The following is a 13,024-nucleotide window of genomic DNA, read 5'->3' on the forward strand; positions in this document are numbered from 1 at the left end:
CTTTCCGTTGGCACCTCCCCCGGCCCAGGGCTCTGGGGTGGCCCCGCCCACGTACCGCCCGCAGGCACCCGCGGGGCCGCACCGAGGCCGGGCGGGGCGAAGGTGCCGGGCCAGCCCTGGGCCCCGCCGTCCGCACCCACTCCAGGTGCGGGTCCTCAGGTCCTCGCTTCCTCCGGGCGCCAGGGCCTCGGGCCGGGGGAGGGGCCTGGCCGGCGAGCTCCGCCGGGCGGCGGGCGGCGCACGTGCGGGCGGGCGGGGATCCCCGGCGCCGGGGGCGGGCCACCCGGAAGAGCGCGCGGACTTGCCGCGCCGAGCCGGCGGGCAGGAGGGCGGCGGGGAGGCGGGCGCGCTGCCCGAGCCGCGGCCGCCTGTGCTCACAGGTGGGCGGCGGCGAAGGCGCGGCGGAGCGGAGCCGGGATCTCCGGGACTCCAGCCGTCACACTGAGAGCCCAGCGGAGCAGAGCTCGGAAGACGCGTCCGCGCCTCGGGAGGAATTGACCCTTCTCCCTTCCACCGGGGCCTCTTCGTTGCCGCCGCACCTCGGCCCCGGAGCGCAGGTAACTTCCCTTCCAAGGTCATTCTTTGGGCGGGGCGGGGCGGCGCTCGCGGTCCGCCCACGTCCTCACGGTCGGCGGGGGCGGGAGAGGTGCGTCCTGTGCTGAGCCGGAGCAACGTGGCTGGACGGCGACCCCGAGCGCTGCACCGGCGTCTGGTGGCCTCCCCGGAGCCGGGTGCATGCGCCAGCCCCGGCAGCACGCGCTTTTCTCCGCCCGCAGCCTAGAGGGCGAGTTTCCACCTGTCCCCGGGCTTTGGGCGGGGACCGCTCGGCCCTCCCCATGCTGCACCTGCAGGTGAGCGCAGCCGCCCGCGCCCCGGGGCTGTTCGGGGCCGTGTGGTCGGCTGTCACCATGGGAACCACTGGTACCCAGACGGCGCCAGCCTTGGTGGGAAGGGGCGGTGAAGGCGGCTGGGGGCCCGTAGAGCTCCCTGTCTGGCCGAGCGGAGCAAGAAAAGCCTGATGAAAATGAGACTCCCCCTCCCCCTCTTTCTTCTCCTATTTGATTTCTCAGGCGTTGCTGGATAATCAGAGAGAGGCGTGGATGTGTTTACAAGATGTGAGTCGTGTTCTTTTCACCTTTACCCACTGAGGACTTCTTACAGCTCGTGGTGACAGGTGGAAATCATGGCACAGAAGGGCAGTATGAAGCCAGGGAAGAAAAACAAAGCAGAAGAACCTGAATTGGAGCCCCTGTGCTGCTGCGAGTACATCGATCGAAATGGGGAAAAGAACCACGTGGCTGCTTGCTTGTGTGATTGCCAGGATCTCGATGAAGGGTGTGATAGGTAAGGGCAGAGCATTTCTTGAAGCTCACCCCACTGGCTCTTTTAAGAACTGCCATGCTTACTTTAAGTTTAGCCATCCAGAACGCTAGAATTTGCTCCTGATACTATTTCCAAGAATCTGAAATTGAGAGCTGTCTTCTATGCCAGGTGTGGGGATTTTATGAAGGTGAATTAGTAGTGCACAACTGTGCGGCTGTCTATTCCGCTCAGTTTAGTAGGACATTACTATTTTTCACTTCAAGGGAGGAGATGATGGAGAGAACAGGCAAAGAAAGGGATAGTGGCAAGTTAAATGTATAAAAAATAAAGTGTAGAGCAGCAAAATCTGGACATTTAAAATGAACACATTGGTACCAGGAAGCTCCTACACTCTCAGTGTTCTCAGCCTCTGGAGATCAACTACTTGAGGTTGGACTGCACCTGGCCACAAAGGGTCTTGAGGGTTGGAAGATGATGTTCCTGCTGTTGGCACTGGTCTCACCCCTTGTCCCTGGGGAGGAAATCCAGCCAGCATGCATGTCCCTGCGCTGGACTGGCTGTTTTCAGCATGGGCAGCAACATTGTCTTGACTGATAATCATCGTATTTGGCTTTTATTTTCACCGTTATCCCAAGCGTTGAAAGTTACTATCCAAAAAGATGATTTTTAACATCAGAGGAAAAATCTGTACCAAATAGTGATAATGAGGTTTTAATCCATTTTCTAAATAATCACATACCTAAAAATTTTTGCCATATGGAAAGCACAATGTGGGAGGACAGTAAGGATGTTGGAAACTTGCTTTTCCTATTAATAATTACTTCTGGTTAAAAAAATTCACTGTCATGGCACGTTGCTGACTTAAAGCTCAGTGCATTCATCTAGACATGAAAAGCATCTTGGGACCTCTGTAGTTTACTACCAGAGTCCTGAAGACCCTATAGTCCTTTTGTAATTCTTCCTTGATAGTGTCTTAGTCTTTTTTACAGGTATTTTTAAACAGACTTAGTCTAAAATCCATATGGAGAAAATGGAGCACTCTGCTTTAATGAATGGAAAAATGATGCTGTTTCCATAACCTCCATCACTCGAGACCACAGCTCTTCCATTAACCTTCTAACTCTTTACCTCTTCTAGCCCTTGAGACCTGGGCCGTCCCTGAGCTCTCTTGCCTCCTCCCGCTGTACCCCTCTCTGGAGACAGGCTTCCATTTTTCCCTCTGTCCTGCTGTTCTGTATGACTCTCATGTACTTACCTCCCTTCTCGTCCAAGTTGTCACCTTACTCTTCTAAATTGTTTGTCTGCAATCAAGAGTTATCGTTCCTTGTCTTGCTAGCCTAAGTGTGCAAACATGTCAACAAATACTGTGTGTCCACGAAGCTCAGTCATTGTGCTCTTAACTAGTTTGCTCTCCACTTTTTCTCATGAAACTCCCTGGCCCTGCTAGACTGGTGACTCCCTGGGCTCAGGACAGGTTTGTGCTGCACAGGTGCCGCTCCACTGGAACGCCCGCCGTCGAGGTGGGGCCCAGAACCCACCTTTTTCACAGAGATCCCTCTCGTGACTCCACCCAGCAGTGTCCACTGTCCTCTGAGCACGCCTTACAGTGTTTGGCCACAATAGTTCATCGGGCAATTTTGCTGCTTTGTCTCTTCTGTGATCCTTCTGGAGTTCCCATGTTGTCTTCACAACAAGATTATGAATTTTTTTGAGGATCTTAAGTCTCTATGCTCATCCAAGTCTGAACAGTACTTGCACAGAGTGTGTCTGTATTCCTATGTGTTTGCTTCGGGAGAAGTAGTGTTAACTGTTACATTTCTAAACATTATCTTCTTTTTCGTATCAAGTAAATGATATGTGATCCGAAGAGCTCGGGTTTAGGAGTATGGAGATAGAGTACTTGGCCTTTGGCCTCTTTTGTCGTTTATCGTGCTGTTTGGCCTACAGTGTTCCGTGGTTTTGAATTTAGCAAACCCATGTGAAGTGCCTTCTCTTTGTGCTCTTCTGAATAGATGGATTACATGTAAATCCGTGCAGCCAGAGACTTGCGAAAGAATCATGGATACTATTTCTGATCGCCTCCGAATTCCTTGGCTTAGGGGAGCCAAAAAAGTTAACATTAGCATCATCCCCCCACTCGTCCTGCTGCCCGTCTTCCTCCGCGTGGCTTCCTGGCATTTCCTGCTGGGGGCGGTGGTTTTGACCTCCCTCCCTGGGCTGGCTCTGTGGTACTACTACCTCACTCACAGAAGGAAAGAACAGACTCTGTTTTTCCTGAGCCTCGGACTGTTCTCTCTGGGCTACATGTACTATGTGTTCCTGCAGGAAGTGGTCCCCAAAGGGCGTGTGGGGCCCACTCAGCTGGCCCTTCTTACCTGCGGGTTATTTCTGATACTCTTAGCCTTGTACAGAGCCAAGAAGAATCCAGGCTACCTCAGAAATCCAGCAAGCAATGCCAGATCTCTCAGCAGCAGCCAGACCGAATGCCTGAGCAGAGACGGGCAGGAGAAGACCAGAGGGCTCCCTAGTGCGGAGTCGTCGGGCAGTCTCAGCAACCGCACGCCGAAGGATGATCTTAGGGGCTCTTGCAGGGTGTTGGCCGGAAGCCCCGCCAAGGTGAAGGAGGACTGGTGTGCCAAGTGCCAGCTAGTGCGACCGGCCCGGGCATGGCATTGCCAGATATGCGGCATCTGTGTGAGGAGAATGGATCATCACTGTGTCTGGTATGTTGGAAAAATTTGGAGGCTTGCAAAGTGTAAAGTCACATACGACCCTGGCCGTGTTTGATCTTCCTTTGTGCCATCCTAAAATTTCACTCCTTCCCAGCTTTACACCTTGCAGTTATTTGTGGGCTGGTATGAGGTTCCCACTTAGTCACCCGTTTCCCCAGTTTCGCAGATGTAGGTCCTTCAGTCATTTCCTGAAGGGCTTCGTTGTTGTCGTTGTTGCTATTTTGCTGTTCTCTTCCGAGCCGCCCCTCAGTTACTTTCTCCTTCGCAAAACAGAAGTCCTTGCAGTTGAGTGGTATTTTTTAAAAAAGAGTGGATCAGAATCCTAGTTCCTTGTGCCATGCCTTTTGAACACGGAGTTCAAGAAAGTGTTCCCATATTTGTAGGTGACTTTGTCCCTTCACCATACGTCCTTCATCATTCTGATGACATAACTAGTCTGCAATTTTGAGGTAAGGCCCTGCCAGGTAACTCCCTATTTTGTTATTTGCTATTTGCGGAGCAGTGGGCTTTTTTGGTGCCTGCCAGCTGGCCAGTGCCTAATGAGGACACGTAAGTCCCCGGCGATATGAAGTGCGACTTTGAAAGATAATATTGCTGCTTCACTGAGTACACCTAAGACGGGGTAGAGTTTATTGCGATGTGATGCTGTACGTAGCATGCTTGCTACTCTCTAGCTCTTAGCTCTCCTGGTGCTCGCTCAGGGTGAGTGAGGTATGCTGCTTATGGCTAGGATTCTGGTCAGGTAGCATACCCTCCTCCCCCCGTGGAAGGGGACGTAGGGGCCGGAAAGGGTGCAGGAAGGCCAGGAGGGCCTTGGAGTGGACCTCAGGTGGGGGCTCAAGCACAGGGACAGTTCTTTTCTGGGGCTTTCTTTAGGAATAAACGGGTCTTTTCACTTTTAGATTTTAACTTCTGAGTCTTCATCCTGTATTCATGAGTGTGTGTGTGTGTGTGTGTGGGGGGGGGGTGGTGGTGGCCCATTTACAAGTGCTGGTTTGCAGAGGGCCTGACAGCTCCGCATAAAAGATCTCGGCCCACTGGGGCCTCCTGGTGTGCAGTGGGCCAGAAGGACGCCCGTACACTCTGCCCGACAAATGGCCACAAGACAGAACTCTTTCTCTCTGACAAGTAGTCTGCATGTTATCGAGCTGTTCTCCACCCCACACCACATTTCTAACCTCTTGGGATCTTTGTGTTAATATATGTATTTAATATATATTTTCCCATAGTGTGTAATACTTCTGGTTTTTTAAGTTTTCCTAACTAATAGCACCCTTTCCTTATCATGGTGGGTACAATATTAACCCTCTTCATATTAACCGTAATAGACTCATTACGATTTAGAAAGATTTGTTAGCCAGGTTCTGCTTTTTACTTAGTTTTGTCCTAATGATATGATTTCACTTTGAAAAGAGCAGAGAATATAAGACTACACCTCTCCGTGGGCAAGTTTTTAATTCCCTAGAGTTGAAAAATAAGAGAACTTACTTTTTAATTACCGAAATTCACATTACCCCTGTTTTTGAAACTTTCTTGTGCGTTGTGTGAGTTACATGGAGAATTTTTTTCCTTTTATCGAACTATAGCGGATCTACAACGTTATGTTACGTTCGGGTGCGCAGCATGGTCGTTCGACATTTATATTCATTATGCAATGATCACCATGATAAATTTAGCTTCCATCTGTATCAAGAACTTTAAAAAATGTTTGCTTTTTCTTCCCTCTCTGCTGTTTTGAGGATAAATAGCTGTGTTGGAGAATCAAATCATCAAGCATTTATACTTGCCCTTTCGATCTTCTTGCTCACCTCGGTGTACGGGATAACACTGACCTTGGACACCATTTGTAGAGATAGAAGTGTCTTCACAGCTCTCTTCTATTGTCCTGGAGTTTATGCAGATTACAGGTGAGATGGGACTGCCAGAGCATTGAGGCCCAGAGACGAGGGAATGGGCATTGCTGTTAATGTAAGGGGCTGTGATTTGCTGCTGGGTTAGGAGTTTTCAACCAAAACATAGGACATGGCTAACAAAATTGTACATTTTTCTAGGGTGATGTCAAAAGGACCCTTGATCCTTACAGAGTGAGGAACTAGTACCCTGCAGATAGGACCAGGCTCGGTCAGGGCCTTCCAGAGTCACATGACCACTTGCACGCCGCGGTAGCGATGGTGAACCCACGGCTGTAAACGAGCGGGCCCAGGAGCTGTGTGTGGTCTGTTTTGTCGTAAATTATCGCGGCCAGTCCTCACTCGATCGTGGCTTTCTTGTGCTCTTTAGCCCTGTCTTGATTTATTGCTCTGGCCCTTTTGTGGACCACTCACAGTTTCCGTAACGTTTCTTTACTTTTTAACCTCCATTGGTTTTTCCTGTTCTACTTTTCAAAAAATCACCACTCCTGATTACTGTGGTATGTAGGTCAAAATTTCCTGTGTTAGGTTGGGGCACATTTATATGTTGTGAAGATCTCCATGCCTTGTCAGAAGCTGGGGTTTTGCAGCTTTGGCCCCAGCCAGCCCCTGCCCAGGTCGCTGCGGGCCCCTGGCTGTGTTCTTTGTGCCCTCCTCCTCGTTTTCCTCTGATGCGGATGCTGTGTGGTATCTCTGGTCCCCTGCCCCCATCTGAGCTAGGACAGCGCTGCCCCCAGAGTCCTTTTCTTTCTTCTCACTCTTCGCTCTCAGAACAATCCATGCTTTACCCACCTAGCACCCCTGTGAAGATATTTGTTTATTAGTCTGTCGACAGATCTCCCATTGCCATTATAGATGTAGGTATTTGTGGGCTTATTAGAACAGATCGGTTCTCCTCCTCAGGGTAAGTTCCTTTTCTTTCTATAGTGAGAGTGTCAGTAGGTTGTGAAATTCTGCAGTCACACTGTGCATGATAAACGTCCTGCAGCAGAGCTTGTCTGTATGTCACTAAGCACGAGTTTTGCGGACTTTCTGGGGGCCGCCGACGTGGAATGAGGAACACAGTCCGCCACTGGTACCCACCCTCTGTACGGGTGCTTCGCGTCACCCTGTTGAGCCCTGGTGTTCCTCATCTTTATGGTGAGGTAATCATCTCCGAGTCCCCTTCAGCTTAACAAATGAAGATTTGGGACGGGTTCACGTCCAGCTCTTCGTTTGCAAATGTTTGCAAAAATAATCATTTGGCAGACATTAATCAGCAGCCTCTCCTGTCTTAGTAAGGAGCTGAAAGGACCTTTCCTGTCCTGTGTGATTCTGTTTGGCTGAAGAAGCTGGACCTGAGATGTGACGCTCCCACACAAGTAAAGGACTCGCGGTGCTGGGAGTCGTCGTCTCCCTCGTGTTCGCCCACGTTGTACCGAAAAGAGTGGAGACGGATAGCGTTAGCACCGTTCCTGCGTTCCCCCGCACAGCGTCCTCGAGGACGTGTGTAGCAATGGCCCGGTGCCTTCGTTCTCCCGCAGTTAAGAACAATGTAGGAATTGTTCATTCATTTGATGGATTTTGAATGCTGTTACGTCAGGCACTGTGTTGGTTGCGTGGGGGACACAAACTGCAGAAATGCCCCTGCTGTTCTCACACAGCATACCAGGGGAAGAGGCGGCAGGAGGGACCGCGACCCACAGGACACGCGGATAGTCCCAGGTGTGAGGGTAGAAAAGTATCTCCAGGTGGGGTAGCTGGGGAGGCACCAGATCCTCGGTAATGAGCCTGTGTGGGACGTTAGGATGGTGCCGGCTTTGGGACGGAAGCGATCGCGGTGCTGACCCGCCCTTTGTCCCCCCAGCTCCGCCCTGTCCTTCACCTGCGTGTGGTACTCCGTGATCGTCACGGCGGGCATGGCGTACATCTTCCTCATCCAGCTGATCAACATCAGCTACAACGTCACCGAGCGGGAAGCCCAGCAGGCCCTGCGTCGGAAGACGGGGCGCCGGCTCCTCTGCGGGCTCATCGTGGACACGGGCCAGTACAACCGGGGCTTCCTGCGGAACTGGCACCAGTTCTCCACCCTGGGCACCCGCCCCTGCCCCCACCCCGCCGAGGACATTGTCTGAAGTGCCTTCCGTGTGGCTCTGCGAGGGGCGCTCCCCCCGCCCTTGTACCCGTCGGCGTCCGTGCAGGGTGGTCATTTTTATCCCCAGTTTCTTAAAGGCTATCTAGGGCCATGCTCAGGTTTAGACACAGGACTGGGAAGAAATGAATTTTTCTGACTTCACCGTAAGAGATTTTTATACCGAAGCGGTAAAAACAGAGCCATTCTTTTCCAGTCACCTTGTTCACTAACTCAGTCACCAGGAGTGGAAGAGGATGCGGGTTGCTAATGCACAGACTGATAGAAGCCATTCCCTCCCCTTAGCGGGGGAGAAGGAGTTTGGATCAGGATCGCTGCCAGTCCCTCTTCAGTTCCCGATAGCCATGTGACCCTTCGTGAGTCACTTTCCCGAGTCTCAGGTTCATCCCTAAAGCGGGGTAGCGCCGCCTGCCCTGGCTGCCTCACGGTCGTGAGGGTCATGCGAGGCACGCGGCGTGCGGAAAGCACTGGAAAATGACTGAAGCACCCAAGAGGGATGAAGTATTATTAGGAAAACTCAAAGACCGAGAAAAATGTTTGTAGGTCAGAACACTGAAGCCAAAACTATCAGAGTAATCCATTTTCAGCATTTCAGAATGAAAGAAAGATCCTGAAATACCACATTGTACAGATATGGTAATTTCTCTTTCTGAAGTATTAGACATTAGCTACTCAAACAGAAGATGATCGGATGGATTCACGCTGTCATCTGACCCTGAAGGGACAGTCGCTAACAATTATAGTTATCGGTAGTATAATATACAGTGGTCCTGAGTTTAGGTGATGAGTCCTTATATTTATCTCATTTCTTCTGTATTTATTGTTTGGATTTACTCTAACTCCAAACTCCAATAGGCATTACTGTTTTTTCTTCTCCATGTTTCACCTGGGAAGGTGCTAGCACGCTTACGATGAGCTGGAAGAGGAGAATAGTTTACTCCTGAGGGGGAACAGTTTACTTTTTCCTGGGTAGGGTGGCTGTGGGGGAGCACTTACTTTTTCCTGGGTAGGGTGGCTGTGGGGGAGCAGTTACTTTTTCCTGGGTAGGGTGGCTGTGGGGGAGCAGTTACTTTTTCCTGGGTAGGGTGGCTGGTCAATATCAAGGGCTTGATTTTCCCCCCTGTAAATAATGCAAACACTGTCAGTTACAGCACTCGGTTGCAAAAACCAGTTTTCTGGCATTTACATTCTCCGGCAGGAAGTCTGAGGAGCTGATGGACATCTTCCTACTTGCACATTACTTCTCATCACCTTTCCCCTAGACAAAATATCTCACTGGGAGAGAAAAAACAGGGTATATATGGTTTCCACTAATTAGTGGATTATGGTTCTTCTTTAGCTCTTCCTAAAATCATAAGTTATCTTTTTTATCATATCTTAAAACTGAAAATGTACAAAAGATTAAATATAGAGAACGGGTCTGTTCTGCCATAGAGATAGGATGAGGCAATTTCGGATGGGGAAAATACCCTCTTAAATATTTGGTTTTATACATGTACTTATTTTGCAGTCCCAAAGAAAATTCATGAGTCCTTAAGTTTGCTTTGGTTTATAGCTTAATATCGGGGAAATATTGCCAGCTTTTTCAGTCTTTCTGTGCATGCTGCTGTTGTAAGAAGTTTATAAATGTTGAGAGGAAATACTGCTTCTTCCTGCGACTCTCTCCTCTGCGGCTCGCACCATCCCTGGTCCTGCCATGACACAAAGCTGTCCTTAAGACAGTCACCACATTTATACAGGCGTGTCTCTGCTCTCCCCAGAGATGGATTGTTTAACCAGTGAGAGGCTCCGTATTCCACTGGGTTGAGCCAAACAGCAAGTCTGGGGATGTTAGCAGTCTGTGGTTTCTACAGTGATGCCCTTGCTCTGGCCCGGAGTCAGACATTCATTTGGAATTTACGTTGGATCTGATAGAACTAACTCCTTTCTGCTAGGTTTGCGATGAGAGAGAGGCGTCCCAGGACAGCACATGTGGCCAGAACTCTCTAGTTGTGGTCTCTTAAATGCCAGATGTATAGCCAACTCTGATTGTCTAACAGTTGATAGAATTCATAGAAACAGTAGTATCGTTGGCAGTTTTGGCCTCTTGCCAAATCTTTAACAACCATCAAAATATGACATGATAAAGATGAGTAGCGCCCAAGAGACTGCAGTCATGTGGGAGAATTAGGAACAGCTGCCATTTCTCTAACAGCACACCCCTAGTGGTTTATCTCCATGGGGCCTCTCAGGTTCCCTCACCTGTGTAAGGACTCCTTGTATACTATTCTGGCTGGATGGAATGAAGGTGCTTGTTTTAAGTTCCTTGACATCATGATTGGCATTTTACAGAAGAAAGCTCAAACGTCTGAGAAGTTCCGTGGTTTTATGGGGGTAAAAGCCTACTGAAGTATTTGCACCAAAAGGAGCAGCAAACAAGGGGCTCTTTGTGAGCCGGGTTTCTGTAGGCCCCGGGACACCCTAAGTCTACACTTGTAGATTCTTACACCTTTTTATGACCTGGAACTATTTGAGGGATTTTGTCCTTTTAAAGGACAAGGCCTCTGTGAACGAACGAGTCCCAGAGAAACCTGCGGTGGTGGTGGCCGTGTGGCCATGGGGGGAATTGCTCTGCAAACGTACAAACCAGCAATTTATTGGCCATAGAGGCAAGCCCGCCCCGTCCCCAGCATAATTCCCTTTTCTCCACCCCGCCCCCGCCCCGTCCTCAGCCTGCTAATAAACATATTGGTACGGCTCTTTAGCAAACCATCTACCGTGTTCTGACCGCTTACACTGTGGTCATGTACTGTTCCTGGGGAAGAAAAATGGGTCCATTTGCAGGATTTAAGGGAAAAATAGTTAAGAATCAGGATTGCCTGAAAGGAGAAAAGTCCTTCAGTATTGAAAATGTTTTTTATGATACCCAAAGAGTACTTTGTGGTTATAGCTGGGCCCACCTGAAATGAACTGACCATTTACGAGCCTTAAGTGAGTTTTAGGGACACTGCTGGTCATCTCACCTCAGCCACCTCTGTGTCTGCTTAGGATCCTGGAAATCTTTGCCATTCAAGCAGTGCTGTCCTTTGGTGAATGAAGTGATTGTTGTCCTCCACTGTACCACCTGCCCAGCAGAAGGACTGCTACCAACTTTCTCTTATGCAATAGTCCTTGGTACTTCTCGTATTTTTAGTAAGAAAAAATTTTCTATACTAGAATCTTCCACTGCCAGAAAACACAATGCCAGTAAGGTTCTCTAGAACACTGACCATCTGCTTCATAGACTATATTTCCTTTGGGTAGGACATTAGCTTTCTATTCCGAAACTCAACTAACATAAGCAAAAATATGACACCTAGAAGCACAGTTTTAACCAGGCTGTTTAACAGTGTTTTGTGAAATTTAAGGGTCTCTTTAAATGAAGTAAGTAGGTTTATATGACTTCCTTTTAGCCATATTTAGGTACCCTGCATTTGAAAAAAGAGAATTTCCTCAGACAAGCAAGGGAGGATAGAGACTTTTGCTTGAGGCACCTGTTTGGAATCTGGTTTTCTCTTCAGCCGCGTGGCAAGTACGCCATCTTATATTAAACACTGCCAAGGTGATGCAGGGGAAGGAGAGCAGTGCTTAACTTAGTGCTGAATAGAATTCCCTGTGTTCTTGTGGGTGTTTGCTGTGATTAACGGAAACTTTTTGCAAGCTCAGCTAAATGTAATCTTGTTGCTAATGGACTGTTAGCCCACTCGAGTTGGCACCAAGGGCTTCACTGAGGTACCAGCAACAGCCAAAGACTGACTGGTTCATGGATACAAGTCTCTTAGAGGTTGCGGCTATTTCCAGCTGTTTCTGAGTTGGGCTTCCAACTTACTGCTACTCTAGCCTTCCGGTGGCACCTTCACTTCTAGAAAATTCATACTTCAAAGGCAAAGCTTTAAAACCAGAGCCAGTCGATTCTAGTTACCGATGCAACAACCATCCTGTATTTCTTTCCATGGCACCACTGACGATGCCATGTTCTAGAACTTGCAAGCTCGGCCTGCTCTGATCCTGTGGTCTGGGTGATTTGATGATTTGCATTGTTAGGGCTTTTGAAACTTTTCATTTGGTTACATTTCTGGGTCTGATGTTAGGCTAAAGGAAACCCAGGAATATTTAATGTTCGATATTTAATGCAACTGGCCCGGCAACATTAAGGGGTTCCTGACGCCAACTCTGCAGGCTGCGGGCTAGATGTTTTGCACTGTTTTTATACTTGTATTCATATCCTCTTATCACCTCAGACTCCGATACAAGGCCTTTTAAATGGAGATTTAAAAAATTAGTGCCATTTATGTAAAATAATGTACTGTGACCAAGTTGCTTAAATGGAAAATAAAGTGCTTTCTTTAAGGGAAATAGTTGGTGTTTATTAGTGTGTCTCCTCAACTCTTTTGCTTTAAGAGAAGTCTGTGTTAGTGCTGGGCTGCTCCCCTGGCTACCGAGGTGTCCCCGTCCTGCGGACCTGTTACCCCTGGCCCTAAACACTCCGTTTCCTGGGCGTTACTTAGTCTGGTTTCATAGGCCAGGGATACTGCTTATTTGGGCATTTTGTTAGCAGTATTTCTAGCCATGTCTTTAGGACAGCCCAGCAAGAACTACAGGGTATTTACTAAGGGATTTTCCTGTGGGTCTTTAGGAAGTTCCATCAGTAGGTAAAAAGCCCTAGTCAGAATATGGGCTGCTAAAGACTCAGTGGCTAATTGATGCTTGAGGTGAAGTAAAAATGAAGGGAAGCTTAAGAGAGGAAACTTAAGCTTCATGGGATTTCTTTAGGCCCTTGGCATGTTTACTTAAGGGATTCACCCTTCCTTATCTGCAGGCTCGGCACGCACGGACATGAACTTGGTAGTTGCTGTCTGGGGGCTGATGGTAGCCAGTACTCTGCCCTGCACTGCAGGTCGGGATAAGCA

At 49.0% G+C, this 13,024-nt stretch overlaps 1 protein-coding gene across 2 annotated transcripts; it reads left to right on the forward strand.

Annotated features, from left to right (window-relative positions):
* The first annotated feature begins 322 nt into the window (after window positions 1-322).
* ZDHHC23 (zinc finger DHHC-type palmitoyltransferase 23) lies at window positions 323-12,461 on the forward strand. 2 transcript variants are annotated; one of them, XM_040621262.1, is made up of 5 exons: window positions 323-851; window positions 1,071-1,344; window positions 3,336-4,046; window positions 5,795-5,962; window positions 7,812-12,461. In XM_040621262.1, the coding sequence occupies exons 2-5, from the start codon at window positions 1,184-1,186 to the stop codon at window positions 8,077-8,079; spliced, it is 1,308 nt and encodes a 435-aa protein (XP_040477196.1). In that variant the 5' UTR covers window positions 323-851; window positions 1,071-1,183; the 3' UTR covers window positions 8,080-12,461. The 2 variants fall into 2 exon arrangements, with proteins under 2 accessions (XP_040477196.1, XP_040477194.1); XM_040621260.1 differs by having other exon boundaries at window positions 323-557.
* The last annotated feature ends 563 nt before the right edge of the window (window positions 12,462-13,024 follow it).

This window comes from Ursus maritimus, unplaced genomic scaffold (assembly GCF_017311325.1).
Source record: "Ursus maritimus isolate PB19 unplaced genomic scaffold, ASM1731132v1 scaffold_4, whole genome shotgun sequence".
Taxonomy (NCBI): Eukaryota; Metazoa; Chordata; class Mammalia; order Carnivora; family Ursidae; genus Ursus; species Ursus maritimus.

Coding starts and splice junctions, on each gene's coding strand:
- ZDHHC23 (XM_040621262.1), top strand. CDS start 1,184: ATGGCACAGAAGGGCAGTATGAAGCCAGGGAAGAAAAACAAAGCAGAA. Junction 4,047..5,794: donor ATGGATCATCACTGTGTCTG/GTATGTTGGAAA, acceptor TGCTGTTTTGAG/GATAAATAGCTGTGTTGGAG. Junction 5,963..7,811: donor GGAGTTTATGCAGATTACAG/GTGAGATGGGAC, acceptor TTGTCCCCCCAG/CTCCGCCCTGTCCTTCACCT.